General features: G+C 41.4%; 2 protein-coding genes across 6 annotated transcripts in view; one reads left to right on the top strand and one right to left on the bottom strand.

Annotated features, from left to right (window-relative positions):
• The window catches only part of COMT (catechol-O-methyltransferase), a 32,573-nt gene extending 30,594 nt beyond the window's left edge, over positions 1-1,979 (bottom strand). The window contains exon 1 of one of the 2 annotated variants that reach the window (XM_005281122.5): positions 1,840-1,979. Coding sequence is in view for 1 of the 2 variants with exons in the window: in XM_065568022.1 (XP_065424094.1) it covers positions 297-299 (3 nt within the window). In the remaining variant the exon portion in view is untranslated. Of the gene's footprint in view, positions 1-296; positions 418-1,839 lie in introns of those variants that run through there. The other variant, XM_065568022.1, reaches the window with a different exon arrangement.
• Positions 1,920-15,718, top strand: part of TXNRD2 (thioredoxin reductase 2) — a 52,190-nt gene continuing 38,391 nt past the window's right edge. For 2 of the 4 annotated variants that reach the window (XM_005281123.5, XM_065568020.1), the window contains exons 1-8: positions 1,981-2,119; positions 3,582-3,647; positions 4,197-4,253; positions 4,827-4,971; positions 5,302-5,376; positions 7,151-7,229; positions 8,206-8,268; positions 11,701-11,771. In XM_005281123.5, coding sequence (XP_005281180.1) covers positions 2,044-2,119; positions 3,582-3,647; positions 4,197-4,253; positions 4,827-4,971; positions 5,302-5,376; positions 7,151-7,229; positions 8,206-8,268; positions 11,701-11,771 — 632 coding nt within the window. In that variant the 5' untranslated portion in view covers positions 1,981-2,043. Of the gene's footprint in view, positions 2,120-3,581; positions 3,648-4,196; positions 4,262-4,826; positions 4,972-5,301; positions 5,377-7,150; positions 7,230-8,205; positions 8,269-11,700; positions 11,772-15,718 lie in introns of those variants that run through there. The other 2 variants (XM_005281124.4, XM_024105716.3) reach the window with 2 other exon arrangements.

The following is a 15,718-nucleotide window of genomic DNA, read 5'->3' as shown; positions in this document are numbered from 1 at the left end:
ACAGTACTTAAAAGTTTTTTCCTAGTAGTGAAATAATGTAATGGTCTAGCAACATTTTCCCATGGAAAACAACCAATAAGATAAATCCACAGCAAGGAGAACTTGCTCCACCTTTTGGACATATTGAACTCTTATCTTCAGTTTTGTGCACATCACCTATCCAGCATTCAACAAGCAATATACCAAGGAGATGTTTATCATGATATCAGACAGCTTTTCAATCCTTTTATCAAAGTGTTGCAGTTTTCATTTCATGGTGTGTGAAACAACAATTAACAATGAGCAAAGAAAGGTACCATGTATGCAGAGCATTTCTATCCATCCTAGGTGGTGTTTTTAGTCCCTCAGATCTTTCTTTTTCCCATTCTTAATTCCCCTCCATCCTGCCTCTCCCCACACCCAGTGACCCCTCAGCCCTGTATAGGACTGATCACATTTGAAGCACAAGATGGCTGGATGCAATTTTCTCATGAGCCAATCAGTGCTGTTCCTGAGCTAATTTAAGGAGGCACTAGAGAATGACTAAAGATAGTCTCTTTTAAGGGCTGCTCCACCACAGTGCCAAGGACTTAAATTCCCAAATATAGATCCATCTACCTTGGTATTTGTAACAAATGAATCACCAAAGTATCTAGATTCCCATGTTGTAACATGTTAGTCTACAGTTATGCCACAGAATTGGACAATAGCGAGAACTTTTGAATGAATAAAAGTTTGCTGGTCCCTCTGGCATAATCTTGATTAATGTCTGGTTTGTATTTCTATAGCACCTTTTATCAGAGGATCACAGAACACTTTACAAACAATAATTAAATTACGTAATCCCCCTGTGAAAAGGTCAATATAATTATTGTTAATTTACAGCTGGGTAACAGCAGGCACATAGTGAAGTGCTACCCAAGGCTGTATAGTCAGTCAGTGGTAGGATCAGGATTAGCTCTTACACCAACCACTAAATTAGTTCCTTAGAGGCTCTCCAGCCTTCACTTATGCGACTGTGGAGGGCCCCCTGGTAACACTGGTGTAGCTGCTGTGCCAAGGGGCATGATATGGGAGGAAAGGTGGGGTGCACATGTTGCAGATCCTCCTCATCTTGAAGAGGTGGTGTGCTAATGCTACAGTAAATATTCCAGTCATTCATCTGCAGTAGTGTCAATACGCTAGTTCTACCACCTCTGGAAAGAGGAAGGAAATCTTCACGCCGTCAGTCACCCCCGGAATATCAAATGTCAACTTTTGGACAAAACGAGTTTTGCTCTTATTTAAGACTATTTCTTTGCTCAAACTGAGTACCGAGCTCTTATTTTTTTAACCTGACCCCCCTTTTGCAGAGACCTTCCCTCCATTTCTTTTTCAGAGGGGTTGCTGAGGCAGGTGTGCCAATTCCAAAAAACTTGCTACTTGAAACAAAGTAAATTCCTATGTCGCCAGAGGCCTGTTTAAACCCCACCCACCCCCAACAACCATGTCTTAAAACTAAGTTGGCATGAGACTGGAAAGATGTGAGCACAACACGGGGGAGGAGCTCAGCACCGAAATGCTCTGGTTCATGGGAAAGGCAGGGTAGATGGAGTTTGTGGGGTTACGGCTCATGCAGGATCTGAGCCCCACCCACAGGCTTTAGGGCACTGATGCCCAGGGCACAGAGAGGCTAAATGACTTGACCAAGGGCACAGCGCCTCAGACGGAACAGGGACTCGAACCCCAGTCCCTCCCCTGACCTAGGGTCACGGCGAGGCCGCCTAACAGTCACCTACCCTCTTGCTCAGCCCGCCCCCAAAGCTGTACTTCCCCACCGGGCGCTGCCCTCCGCCTGACTCACTCAGCCCGCCAACTAACCTAGTGCAGCCTCCCTGCGGAGCCGCCGCCTCCGGGAAGTGGCAGAGCCCCGAGCCGACCCTCTCCGCCCCAGGCTGTCCCTGAGGAGTGCACGAGAGTAGCGGTTCCTCTGTGCCTTTCAGTCAGGCGCTGAGCCGGACAGGCCGGGCATCTGGGGTCCTGCCTGGACGGGGGGGGGCGCAGCAGTAACTTTTGCCGTACAACATGGCGGCGCTGTGCCGGGGGCGGAAGCGCTTCCAATGGGAGCCTGTGCTTTGCCGTACGGCTCGGGTCCTGTCAGGTACGGCGGCCCCCATCCCCTTGCCGGTTACCCTCTGCCAGAGCGGCGGCAAGGGATGGCTTCCCCCTTCTGTCTCCTGGCGAGCTGCTGCAGGGGTGACGGGAGGGGGTCTCCCTGTCGGGGGAGCTGCTGCGGGGACGAGGGGTGGTCTCCCCACCCGACCTCAGACAGGGGGGTAGCAGCAGTGGCCGCTGGGGGAGGTGATTGAGACCCTCCTGGGGGAGGGGGAGTGAGCTCCTGGTTCTTGGTGGGGCTCCCTTACCTAGGAAGCTGCTGGGGGCGGGGGAGGGGCAGGTAGGTGGCCATCTCCCCCTGCCCTGGAAATGTTGGGTTCGGGGGTGGGGAGGACTCTGCCCCCCACCTCCAGCTCTGAGACACCCCGACCTGCGGTGACACCTTATCTGAAGGCACCTAACAACTTTTTAAGCACAACCATTATATTATAGGTTTCAGAGTAGCAGCCGTGTTAGTCTGTATCCGCAGAAAGAACAGGAGTACTTGTGGCACCTTAGAGACTAACACTTTTATTTGAGCATAAGCTTTCGTGGGCTACACGAAAGCTTATGTTCAAATAAATGTGTTAGTCTCTAAGGTGCCATTATATTATAGAGGGAGATCAGTGGTTCTGGGCTCAACCTCTCTCTATTCTGAAATGTACACATCTACCAAGAAAACTCCCTAAGTTGAAACTGGTGATACAGCTTGGGAATGTGGTTTTCTCATATCCTGCAAGTTGTTGAGTACTATCGCTTCTTATTTATTTAACTACAAATCGATGGCCCTCGGTAGCTTGAAAAATCAGGCTGTTAGCAAACCAAGTGGTCTGGCTGTTTTTGATAGAAATCACTTGGTTTTTACCTTTGTATAAAAGTGAGTTTGTTAAAATACTCTTGGTTGTTGCAGCCCACTAGTTTGTAATTTAGATTGCCGCTTCTGCTTGCTTGAGAACAAAAATTAAATAGTTGGGGTAGAAAAAATGTCTACTTCTGCAACAACTTTTTTTCAACCAAAGTTTCATTAGACTCTTTAACATGTTGCTTTGGAGATTGCATGCATGGAAACTTCAGCCATAGGACCTGTTATACTCGTCAATAAAATATGCATTAGAGTTCCAATTATAATGATCTAGTAAGTAGAGGCATTATGACTTATTGTGTCAACCCACTTTTTGGTGGACATTGTCAGTACAGTATCTAATTTACTTTTCCCTCTTTTGCTATTTGTTTACTTTTTGTTTTTTATTTAATTTCTGAAAACAAACTGGTTAATTTTATCTGCTGGTTTTCATGCACTAGCACATTGTTGTTTTGGAGGGTAGAATGTTTTAGTGGGTACAGTAGAGTGTTATGGGACACTGATAGGACAATATTTTAATAAAAAAAAACCCAAACCTGACACCTCGTAATGTACCTCTGCCATCTTTCTAATTTCTTCTTCTGTTTTTTATATGCCCTTTTCATAGGGAAAAATGAGTATGATCTTCTGGTGATTGGTGGAGGTTCTGGAGGCCTTGCTTGTGCAAAAGAAGGTTTGGAGCTGTAAAGAAATAATAATAAAAAGTGCAATTTTTTGTTTAAATAATGACTATATTAGTTATCTCATTGCTGTCTCTGCTAGTCTCCTTAAAGCATTCAGTCCCTACAAAGAATGTTTTTTTAAATCCTTAATTCACTTATATTTAAGGAGTCATTCATAGACAGGAACAGGACAGTCTTGTATGTTTTTCCCCCCCCTTATCTTTTAAACTCTGGCTTCATTGCCATCTGGATTTTTAACACACTACAGCAGTGAAATAAGGGCTTCAGTTACACTGAATGCTTCAGTAGATGGTATCCTTTTTTCCTTTACTCTTTATTATACCTTCTGCATGTTTACACACAGTAAGAACAGTTGCTGAAATTAGAAACACAAAACAGCTGTTGGAATTGTCAGGGAAATTGCTCTCTTTACTAACTGTATTTAACATGTTTAATAACCTTATTTTTTTCTCCAAAACTTCAGCACTATAATGAGGTTTTTCCTTCATGTGTTTTCCCCTTTGCTAAATATACTTGCTCTCCTTGTTTTTGTTTTGAAGCTGCTCAGTTTGGAAAGAAGGTGGCTGTTCTTGATTATGTGGAGCCTTCACCTAAAGGTATGAAAGTAAGCCATGATCACTTTTTATATCAAAGAAGTTTTAAATAGATCTGTTTCTAAACACATTAGTGCCAGTGTGGTGTCGGTGGTTGGCATTGTAGAAGTACACTGTGAGTCAATCGTTGCCCTCAAGAAGTCAATAGCATAACTCCCCTTGACTTCAGTGGGAGCGGAATTTGGATAAAGTTTAAAATCATTGTCTCTGTTAAAAGATGACTGTTAGCAAATGTAACTTACAATTCAGCTTGTGTTCATTATCTTATCTATAAATCAAGTGGCTCTTGAATTTTTTCTATGGTTTATTATGTAAATTAGGAGGTAGGAATGCAGACATTTGAATGTATATAGTTGGTGTTGATGTACTTTAAGTCTTACACTGTTCAATGCACAAAAGAGCTAAGGTATTTTCAGAACTAATTTTAAACTTAAAAATAAAAAGTTACTTCCATAAATACTGTAAGCAGAGTGAGAAATTCATCTGCAGCAGATTGTGCAAGTGGCGTCTGTGATTTCCGAACTAACTGCATTAGTTTAAAATGATCTGTTTGGATTTTTTGTACGTTCTCTTTAGGAACCAAATGGGGACTTGGTGGCACTTGTGTGAACGTTGGCTGCATTCCTAAAAAGCTTATGCATCAAGCAGCTCTTTTAGGGAGTGCTCTTAAAGATGCCCAACATTATGGCTGGAATATATCCCACCCTATTCACCATGACTGGTAAAGAATATTGTACCTATGCATTTTGTGTTTCCTGTAGATGTGTAATAAAAGTACCAAAATTTTCCCCACTGCTCTTCACTCTGAGACAGCAACAGAATTGAATTTCACTTGGACTATTCTTTGGCCACTCTTTGGAAAAAAATCAGGCTTGCTAGTTTTACAAGGAAGATATTGTGTGTGCGTTTTGATTTAGCACTTTGTTCTAATGTCATTTATATTACAAAAATATTCTTAACTTCCATCAATTACCTGTGCATCAGTCTTTGAGTTGCATTTTCACAATCTGTAATATGATGATTTAACACTTCGTGTCCTGTTTCTTGATAGGTCTGTGATGGCTGAAGCCGTTCAAAATTATGTCAAATCCTTGAACTGGGGACACAGAGTGCAGCTACAGGACAAGTAAATGAAACTCTACATTTTATCTTCCCTCATATAATCAAGCAGCTTTTCTCCTCTTTGTAGAACTGCTGTTTCAGCTTTGGCATTTCCTGCATTTTTGCAAGTGCTGAAACTCTCCAGCAAAGACTATTGATCTGTTTGTTAATGTCAGCTAAATGAGTGAAAAATTTTGCCACTTTTTCCTTCTTATGTGTGGGGCATTACCAAATTCACGGTCCATTTTGGTCAATTTCACAGTCATAGGATTTTTAAAATTGTAAATTTTGTTATTTCAGCTATTTCAATCTTAAATTTCATGTAATTGTAGGGGTCCTGACCCAAAAAGGAGTTGTAGAGGGGTAGGGGGTGTCACAAGGTTATTGCAGAGGGTTGCGGTACTACTCCCCTTACTTCTGCACTGCTGCTGGTGGTGGCGCTGTCTTCAGAGCTGGGCAGCTGGAGAGCGGCGGCTGCTGGCTGGGAGCCCAGCTCTGAAGGCAGAGCCATCACCAGTAGCAACGCAGAAGTAAGGATGGCATGGTATGGTACTCCCACCCTTACTTCTGCGCTTCGGCTGGGAAGGTGCCGCCTTCAGACCTGGGTGCCTGGCCATCAGCCGCTGCTTTCCAGCCACCCAGCTCTGAAGGCAGCGCAGAAGTAAGGGTGGCAATACTGCTGCCCCCCTAAAATAACCTTGCAGCCCCCCTGCGACTCCCTTTTGTGTCAGGACCCCCAATTTGAGAAACGCTGGTCTCTCCCCCCCCCGAAATCTGTATAGTATAGGTTTAAAGCACACAAAAGACCAGATTTCACGGTTGGAGACCAGATTTCATGGTCCGTGATGCGTTTTTCATGGCCATGAATTTGGTAGGGCCCTACTTATGTGCAAAGTGATTAGGAGTGACTGTTAGTCAAAAGCTGTCCTGTGAAGTTTTGTCATCCCAGAGATTTAGTTTTGGAGTGCCACAGAGTTTAAGTTAGGGATGCGAATAGAAATCTTTCTGCTGGGATGACTCAAAGTAATATTGATAAGCTTTGGAAGGAACTGTGCCCAGCCTCTTCTGGAAGGGGCACTGCAGTAACTTTAAGGATGAGTGTGGGTGAATGGGATGGTTCTTCAGGACCAGAAAAACTTCTCTCTGGTGTGCAGGAGGATTTACATTAATATAACATAGACTAGGTCTGAGGTTCCTGTGAGAGAATTTTCACACAACACCAGTGAGCCTATAAATAACATTGCTGAACTAGAGAAATGAATGCATAGTTACCATCATTTAATGAACAGACAAAAACAGTATCCCCAACTTTTCAGCCCTCAGGCCTTCTCAAGGTTGTCTAGATCATTTGGCAATGTTTCCTTTGTGGTGAAGATGAAGTTAATGGGTAACTTAGGAGGTGCATAGCTAACTTCAGAGGGAGTCACAAAGCTAATGTTCCTAAGTATGCACTATAGAGAAATAGTAATACTGTGCCCTTATTTGGTAACTGTCATCTAGGAGGTCAGTGGGTTTTTTTAAGCATTGAATCTTGCAGCATCTTTTACAATAGGTGTTATTCCTGTCGTATAGATAACTTTTGTGCCATAGTTTACTTAAATGACCTGCCTAAGGTCACATGATAAGTCAGTGGTGAAGCCACAAATAGATCTATGAAATGCTGATGCTCCCCTTGCATTTACTTTCCTGTTTTGCTGCTATTTACTGCCTCTTTGTCACTTTAGGTCTGATGCTCTTGAAAGAGTGGGCTAGCTGATTGTTTGGATTTTTGTTCACTAATCAGTAATTTTTTTAAACAGAAAAGTGAAGTATTTCAACCTCACAGGCAGATTGATGGATGCACACACAGTCCGTGGTTTGACAAATGCAGGTAAAGAGGTGAGCTACATGGCTGGTTGTTATAGCATCATCTGGTTGAACTTCAGAAACTCTAGCCCCAAGTCTGTTGTTAGCTGTCAAATATACTGGGATCTAGGTTTTATTTTGCAAATTTAGTTTTCAATTATCAAACCAGAACCTCCTGCACATGGAAATTAATAGGGCTTTGCAATTGTAAAGTACTCTCCATCCAAGGATCTCAAAGTGCTTAAATAAACATTAATACATTGATAATTGAACATAATAAACCCCACTCCCAACATTGAGTTAGCTTGTATTATTATTTCCACTTTACAGATGAGAAAACTGAGGCACAAGAAGGTTAATTGTCTTGGCCAAAGTCCCATAGTATTGGCAGAGCCAAGATCAATGGCAGAGGTTTAAATAGAACCCAGATCTCCTCACTCTGTCATGCTGTAACTACTAGACAAAACTTTCTCCTTATGTTGTCTCCTGGGTCATCTAAGAGATGCTTTTCCTCCATTTGCAAAATTGGGAAAACATTGCATTCATTTTTTTTTTAAATGCAAATATATTGCCATTTAACTTCAAGCACCTGAGTGGAGTCATGGTTGGTAATCACTTCTGCCCTGTTAGCAAAAGATCTTGAATAAAATTATGTAAATGTGCCAAAATTTTCAGAAGTGACTACTTGAGGTACTTTAAAGAGGCCTGACTTTCAAATAGCAGACGCTCAGCGCTTTCTGAAAATCACTCATTATAAGGTGTCTTGATTTCAGTACCCAAACTCATTTGTCACTTTTAGACGAATGCAACCTTTGTTAACATAGTGCTGGTTGGTGCACGAGTTTACACAAATAGCATGTGCTTAATACCAATTTTTCTCAGTTCTTATTACCCATATGTATGTAATTAAAAGCTAACGACAGACAATAAGGTTGTCTCAGAATAAAGCCGGCGATTCTTGCAGAGGTTGTTGATCATGATGATCCTAACTTTGTGTATTTATTTGCAGACTATCATTACTGCAGAAAACATCGTCATTGCCACTGGAGGGAGGCCAAAATATCCTGCACATGTAAGTCACATCTGCCGTGTGACATCTCCAATAGCTTTACTTTTTCTGCTGTAGCTCACACTAAATGTTTGGAGGACTTACCAAAGGACATAAATGCACAGATAAAGATACACATGATTAACTTCTGTGAGTGTGTGAGCTGGAACTGTTGCCTTTAACATAATACGTGAGCTTTCCAGCAAAAATTAAAATATGACCCCTTTTTTTAATCAGACCATAACCTGTTGCCCTATTTCACCATCCTGAATGTCCTTGAGTCTAAAAGCCTCTTGCTATGAGTATAGCTTTGCACAGTTTAAACCCTTAACCTTCTAAGACAGCAGAACAGGTAAAAGTACCATGTGGCTTGTGTGATCTTCCAAGGGGCTGCACAAGAGATTCCATGCCATGTAGTCCAGTTTTATGAGATGTCTCAGGGCCATGCATCTGAAGTCGGAGAGCAATAGGCAGGTCCAGCTTTCTTTTAAAAAGTGTTCTTAGTGCTGGGGAAAGGTGCCAGACTAACAGTTCTTAAAACTGAAGTTATCATCTTGTACAACAGACAGTTAGGTATGGGCACTCGCCATGCATCCTTTCCCACGCTGTCCTGACAATGTATATTTACCTTGATTCGGAGGAACCACCTCTGGGGATCAGGGTGATTTACTTTCTTTTTGCGGATACAGACTAACACGGCTGCTACTCTGAAACCTTACTTTCTTTGGACTCTCCTGAAAATGCCCATTAGTTTTAATTGTGATGGTGACTTTGAGAGGTAAAATACCTGTCCACTGGAAACTGAATTGAGATGTCTGAACTCATTTCATATAAGCCATTGGTCTTTTCTCAAATTAAGTTGCTATCAACCAGGGACGGGTTCTAACCAATGACCTGGTGGTAAAGGGTCCATAGCATGTTAGTTATCTTGAGGCCCATCTGTGTTGTTTACCAAAGGCTGATCTCACTGAACCTTAAGCCTCTCAGAACTAGCTGGCAATACCTATATCACACATAGTGTAAATTCCTTTGACACAGCATAAAAACCAAAAATAGGCTTTCTGCAAGTTTTTCTGCAGGTGTAATTCCCTCATCCCTTATTGTGTAATGCCTATGTGAAATAAGGGTGAAAGCATAACATAGTCAAGGGTTATAGCTCTTGCAAGGAGAAACGAAAAATGAGTTTCTCCATAAGAGTTGTGGAGGTGGTATTGAACATCCTTTTGTGTAGACATTGCTGTTCTTATGATCTATGTTCGTTCAGTAAGCCATGTCAGAGGTGTCTGCCCATTTCCTTCTCTTGTCATGGATGGGTACTGGGACTTTGGTGCTCTGATATGATGAACATCATTGGCAAAGTTTTAGTGGCAGCTGCTTCAGTGGCACAGATGGATGATCTCCTCCTGTCAATGGATAGAGAACAGTCATCCATTTTCATCCTGGTGTACCTCTCTCATGGTCAACAGTGTTGAATGCTGCAGAATCTGCTATCTTGCCTGAGAGAGGTGGCAGGCTCCTAGGATAATACGTGCTAAAATAGTTATTTCTGAAAGGATGCTCCCAATGAGTAGTGATGGGAAACTGCACCTCTACCACTAGAATCAATTCTCTGTCTGTTCCTTTTCAACACCTACTTATAACCTCTAGGTGAAGTGTTCAGGTGACATGGATTCATGTTCCAGCAATATGCAGATAATCTACAGATCTATTTATCCATCACCACAAACAAGCATATCACACGATGGCCCAGTGCTTGAATGAGCTCAGCTCTTGGATGAAGAACAGTTGGCTGAAGCAAGACAGAGGTGATGCTTGTGGACAGAGAAAAGTATTTTGAAGAGCTTGCAGACCAGGTGCAGTCTCTGTTGGTTGAAGATGCACACCCCCTAATTGGGCAGTTCAGTTTGTAGTCTAGGAATACTCTTGGATTCCTTGCTGATGCTGAGCTATCACATAGCAGCATCTACAAGTAATGCTTTCTACCATTTCCACTTGGCTAGGAAACTCCCATCCCATCCTGGCAGACAAAGACCTGGCCTGAGTTATTCATGCCTTCTTCACCTCTCAGCTGGATAACCGCAAGGTGATATACCGGAGTATGAAAAGCTTCAGCACTTCAGAAACTCCAACTAGTGCAGTACACTCCAGGGTGTGTCCTACCATGAACATATCAGATCTGTCCTTCACTCTCTACGCTAGCCTTCCATAGAATTTGGAATTAAGTTCAACGTCTCAGTCCTTATCTTCAAAGTATTCCATGGCTTGGGCCCAGGATATGTAAAAGATCATCTAAAGCTTCAGGACGAAGACTGTGATCAGCAACTATGCTCCTCTGGCACAATGGAACTCTCCACAAAAACAGTAAAGCTTGTCTGTGTGGGAGACAGAACCCTCTCCAGGGGTGGTCCAAGACTGTGATATGAACTCCCCCAGGTATTAGGGCCATCACAGACCTCACCACCTTCTGCTCCAAGTGCAGGGCACATTTCTTCAACTTTGTCTTCTCTAACATAAACACAGAGCAATCGATATATTTATATTTAAAAACAAAAAAAGCACCACATTACCAAAACCATCAACTCCATTGCGCATGCTTCTTCCTCTGGGGAGAGGATGAGAGAACAAACAGGTGACAAGCGTATAGTCATGTGGCCTAATGCACTACAGGAAGGCACTCATATTGTGGTGTTGAGCATGGTATAAAAACCTACATAGTCTAGAATAGAAAAATTCAGAGTCCCAGCTTTACAGTCCTGATTTGGATAGAACTTCAGCTTCTGGATCACACCTGAAAACTTTCTGATTGCCTTAGATAAATTATTCTTAATATTACTCGTTGAAGCATTCAGGGTTTTTCCTGCACGTGTGTTAAAGTAAAGGGGGGGAGAGGCACACCACAGCTCCCACTCCTTTGACAAAAGAAGAAGAAAACTGCCCCTCTTGTGCTTGGTTTGGGTAAGCAGCACTCACTCTATTTCTTGGCTGCTGTGATGAGAGTTCCCCCTTCTGTTTCAATCTATGTTAACCACTGTTCCAATAGTAAATGTAGAAAAGTACAAGAGCCAACTGCAGCTACCTTATCTATAGATAACATTGGCACTTCTGTGGGTGACCAATACTATAGATCAGAGCCTACACATTCTAAAAAGTCACCGCACGCAATGGAGAACATAGGGTTGATTCCACACAGAAGCAATGGGAATTTCAGGGGTGTTCAATATATGATGGGTCTCTTGGGTTCTTTTCAAACCACTGGGCATGTACAAATGCAGTAAAATTCTAAAATGTGTATTAGCACCTCTACGTAGTTCTTTAGCTTTGTGGTTTTTATTTTGCAGAAAATCAGAAATTGAGCTAATGGAAACAGTATAGTGTTTTGTACTGCTCAAGTTCAATTTTTCATTTATTTCTTTGTGTTCTATCAGCTCCAAAATGATCTATACATTTTATTCATAGATTGCAGGTGCATTGGAATATGGAATTACAAGTGATGATATATTCTGGTTGAAAGAATCTCCTGGAAAAACGTAAGACTTTAATATACGCTGTTACTTGAATTCTTACCTTGATACAGTAAGGCACAATAATGGTCTAAATACTGCTTTTGCATTCTAGCTTTCACTCTCATTCTGTTTCACCTCTGAATTTTTTTTCCTGAATACTGCTATACCTAATTTTGTAAAGCTATTTTGTGGCTTTATTTCTGTGCCTACCACAGGAATGTTTTGCACAAGAAACACCTTTGAAAAGCAAATTGAATTTTCAGCATCATAGATCAGGGATCGGCAACCTTTCAGAAGTGGTGTGCTGAGTCTTCATTTATTCACTCTAATTTAAGGTTTCGCGTGCCAGTCATACATTTTAACATTTTTAGAAGGTCTCTTTCTATAAGTCTATAATATGTAACTAAACTATTGTTGTATGTAAGGTAAATAGGGTTTTAAAATGTTTAAGAAGCTCATTTAAAATTAAATTAAAATGCAGAGCCCCCCGGACTTGTGGCCAGGGACCCGGGCAGTTTGAGTGCCACTGAAAATCAGCTCGCGTACCGCCTTCGGCACCCGTGCCATAGGTTGCCTACCCCTGTCCTAGATGAAGATAGCTTTTTTTTTTTTAATTATAGCAGTTATAAAGAGAAGCCACAAGAGGGCAGCAACTGCTTAGAATTTAATGCTGTATTGTTATTCTTTGCTGTGACTTTTGTGTATATTTGAAATAAGTTTGAGATTGGTAAAACACAGTCCAGCTTATTTTTGCTAGTGTTTACTCTTAACTGGTACTACTACTTTGACAGCAAATCAAAGAACATAGAACGTGATGTCGTTATGTTTATCATTCTATTAATCTACTCTTTGGCTACTACAAACTAGAAATACTAGTTTGATGTATGTAACTTAATACAAAATTAAGTTAGACAAAACTCATCTATACACTGCAAACTAATTAGTGAAAATAGTAAAAATGTGTTCATAAAGAAAACCCCAAAATTTCAGTGCACAACAATGTGGCCGTTACGGTAAACGCTTTATGGTGAAGTTCTGTGTGTAGGTGAAATAACTAGTAGCAGAAGTTTCTACTCTACTAAATTGTAAGTTCTTTTGGATAGGCACTGTCTTTTTATTCTTGGTTTGTATAGCATCTGGCACAGTGGGGTCTTGACTTGTGCCTGGGACTCCACAATACAAATAATGATGGGAAGTACGTGATTGCCAGTGCTGTAGCCAAATGAAGATGTTTATATTTTTAACTTTCTCTAGTGAGCTGATTTCAGGAACTAAATATATCTCTGTCACCTGAGGAAGCTGAAATTGCTATTTTGAAACAAAATGTAGGTGCCATTTACAGTTCTGGCTACTTTGAATACAGAAATGCAGTGTCTCTTCAGTTAAACATCAACAGATAAACAGAACCCTTCAGTACAGTTTAAAAGGAAATTAAATCTGCAGTTGTTTGCAGTATATCAGTCACCTCTTGAATTGGGAGAGCATGATTTATGTGAGGAAATTGTTTTTTTAAAAAAAACTAAACACAAGATTTATCCCTGTAAGATGTTTCTATGAAAATGTGGCTTTTGTCCAGTCGCTGTTAATGCAAGTTGTAACAGTGTAATGTGGGAGTCTAGTGTTTATATGTTGCATTCCTAAGCTTTAGTCAAAATAAGCCCTGAGGGGCTACAGTAGCATTTCTGTACTTTATCAGCCTGTGGTGAAACTGATGAAGGAGGGAGCTGTTCACATTCAGAAGGGTTTTTTCTGTCCAATTTATTTCCCTTATAAATATTCCCAAGGTTCAGTTTAACGCCTTTTGTTTGCATTCTGATCTGGGTTCTAATTATTCTGCTGTTTTTACATATCTCTTGTATTTAGCAACATATAAATTACAGGGCTGTCAATCTTCAATTATTTTTCTAAGGGAGACTTAAAAACGACCAGACCAGACCAGACCAGACCAAACCAAACCAAAAACCAACCAACCTAAGAGTCTTAAAAATCCCCTGATATATGCACACAATAAAATCCTTCACACCAATAGCGAGAACTGAAAGACTGCCATAAAATCAATCCAAACTGAAGGAGTCTTCCTCCAAATGAGAGAGACTTGGCAGGTGTGAAGGGGCTGTGTTCTGGCTTTTAATCCTGCCTTTTTGACACTGAAGATGTCAAGGAGCCTATTGGTTTGTAGGAGGGGCTGTAAATCAGATTAACTGCTGGTGTTATATATGGCCACTGACTTGCATCTACTTCTCATCTAATAAAAGAGGGAAACGTATGCCCAAGTCCTTGTTCTACTCCTTGTGAATATTTCCTTATAGAGACTGTTGTGTTTTTCAGCATTTGCAATTGCTGTAGGCGATGTTGGCCCATTGTGTGCTAGAGGAGGAAGGTGCACCTTCCATTCAGAGATAAATCCAGGTGCCCTAGTATTGGGCAAATTTATCTCCAAGAGTGATAAATTATTGACTGAACTTTGACATGTACCACTTTGAGTTTCCCTTTTAGCGCCACCTGTTCCCCCGACCTCTTACTGCTGTTTAAATTGTAGTGGGGATTGTGTAGATGTTCTTCAAGACCATTTCAGAGCTTCCATCTTTCTCACACACCTTGCGCTCTAGCTCCACTCGCCAGGTGATAGTGCCCTTTAATTAGCCTGAGATGTGGCTCCTGGGTGTCATCAGACGTACTTTCCCTTGCCAGTTCTGCATCACCCTTGCTCCTGCCATAATAAAAACCCTGAAGTGGAGGGAGTTGCACCTATCAAACCTGAGTTTCCCTCATGGCCTCAGAGAGTGGGGATGTGACTTGCCCCGGGCCACATAGCAAGTCAGTGGCAGAGCCCCTGATTCCTTGACCCCCACTTCGATGCCCTCTCCACTGGACTACACTGTTTCACTAAAGTTTAATTGGTTTTAATGGCAATATGTATTCAATTTTTTAATTTTTTAAAGGCTTTCTTGTGTTAGTGTTTTGAAACGTTCAAACCAGTATGTTTTCATGAGGGCTAATGGCTCTGCCAGTTTTCAAAGTATTTCAAAACCAGTTGTACCTTTTTATGCAAAAACGTATATCTACATCCAGCATTTTATATTACACGTATTTTTAATATTAAGGCAAAATATGATAGCTTATTTCCATGTCAAATATGCTGTATCAAGCACCATCCTGGAAAATTCTGCTTAAACCAACAGTTACAAAACATAAAAGAAAAAAACAATACAGATGTTGATATTGCAGGTTTATCTTGGAAATGTATTGGCCCTCGTATGATCCCGTCTCTTTAAATGTTGCGTCTGTACAATTTGCAGCAAGGGAGCATTCTGTTGGCACTGGAAGATTTAAGTTAGTTAATTGAGGAAAACCATTGGTGGAAGAAGACCTCTATTCAATGGATTATCTTCAGGTAGCCGTTGCCTCCTTCTGCCTTCTCTGTGGTGGCATTGCTCCTTATGTTCTAAAATCCTTCCCTTTCTAGAAACAGAAAGAAGAAAACGTGGGTGGGTGTTAAAAAAGCCAAACTAGATGTTAAAAATACCTCTGACCCCTGCTTCAGATACCATTAAAGTTCTTTTAAAAGCCTGGATGTACAGCTAAAGATCAATGTAAAAAATAGAGACTACCTTAATGCCTCCTTATTGAATCCCATAATACACCTCTACCTCGATATAACGCTGTCCTCGGGAGCCAAAAAATCTTACCGTGTTATAGGTGAAACCGCATTATATTGAACTTGCTTTGATCCACCGGAGTGCGCAGCCTCCCCCCCTCCCCCCCCTCCCCCCCCCCCCGGAGCACTGCTTTACCGTGTTCTATCCGAATTCGTGTTATATCAGGTCACGTTATATCGAGGTAGAGGTTTACCTATCTAGGTATTTTGATCCTTAATGGGGAATTTCCTTAATTAGTGAACTGTTATTCTTTAAATATAGTTTTTGTTAAATTATAGGAGTTGGTTGAATTTATTGCCAAACAATGGGATT

This window comes from Chrysemys picta, chromosome 15 (genome assembly GCF_011386835.1).
Source record: "Chrysemys picta bellii isolate R12L10 chromosome 15, ASM1138683v2, whole genome shotgun sequence".
Classification (NCBI taxonomy): Eukaryota; Metazoa; Chordata; order Testudines; family Emydidae; genus Chrysemys; species Chrysemys picta.
This window is presented reverse-complemented; position numbering and strand designations above follow the sequence as displayed.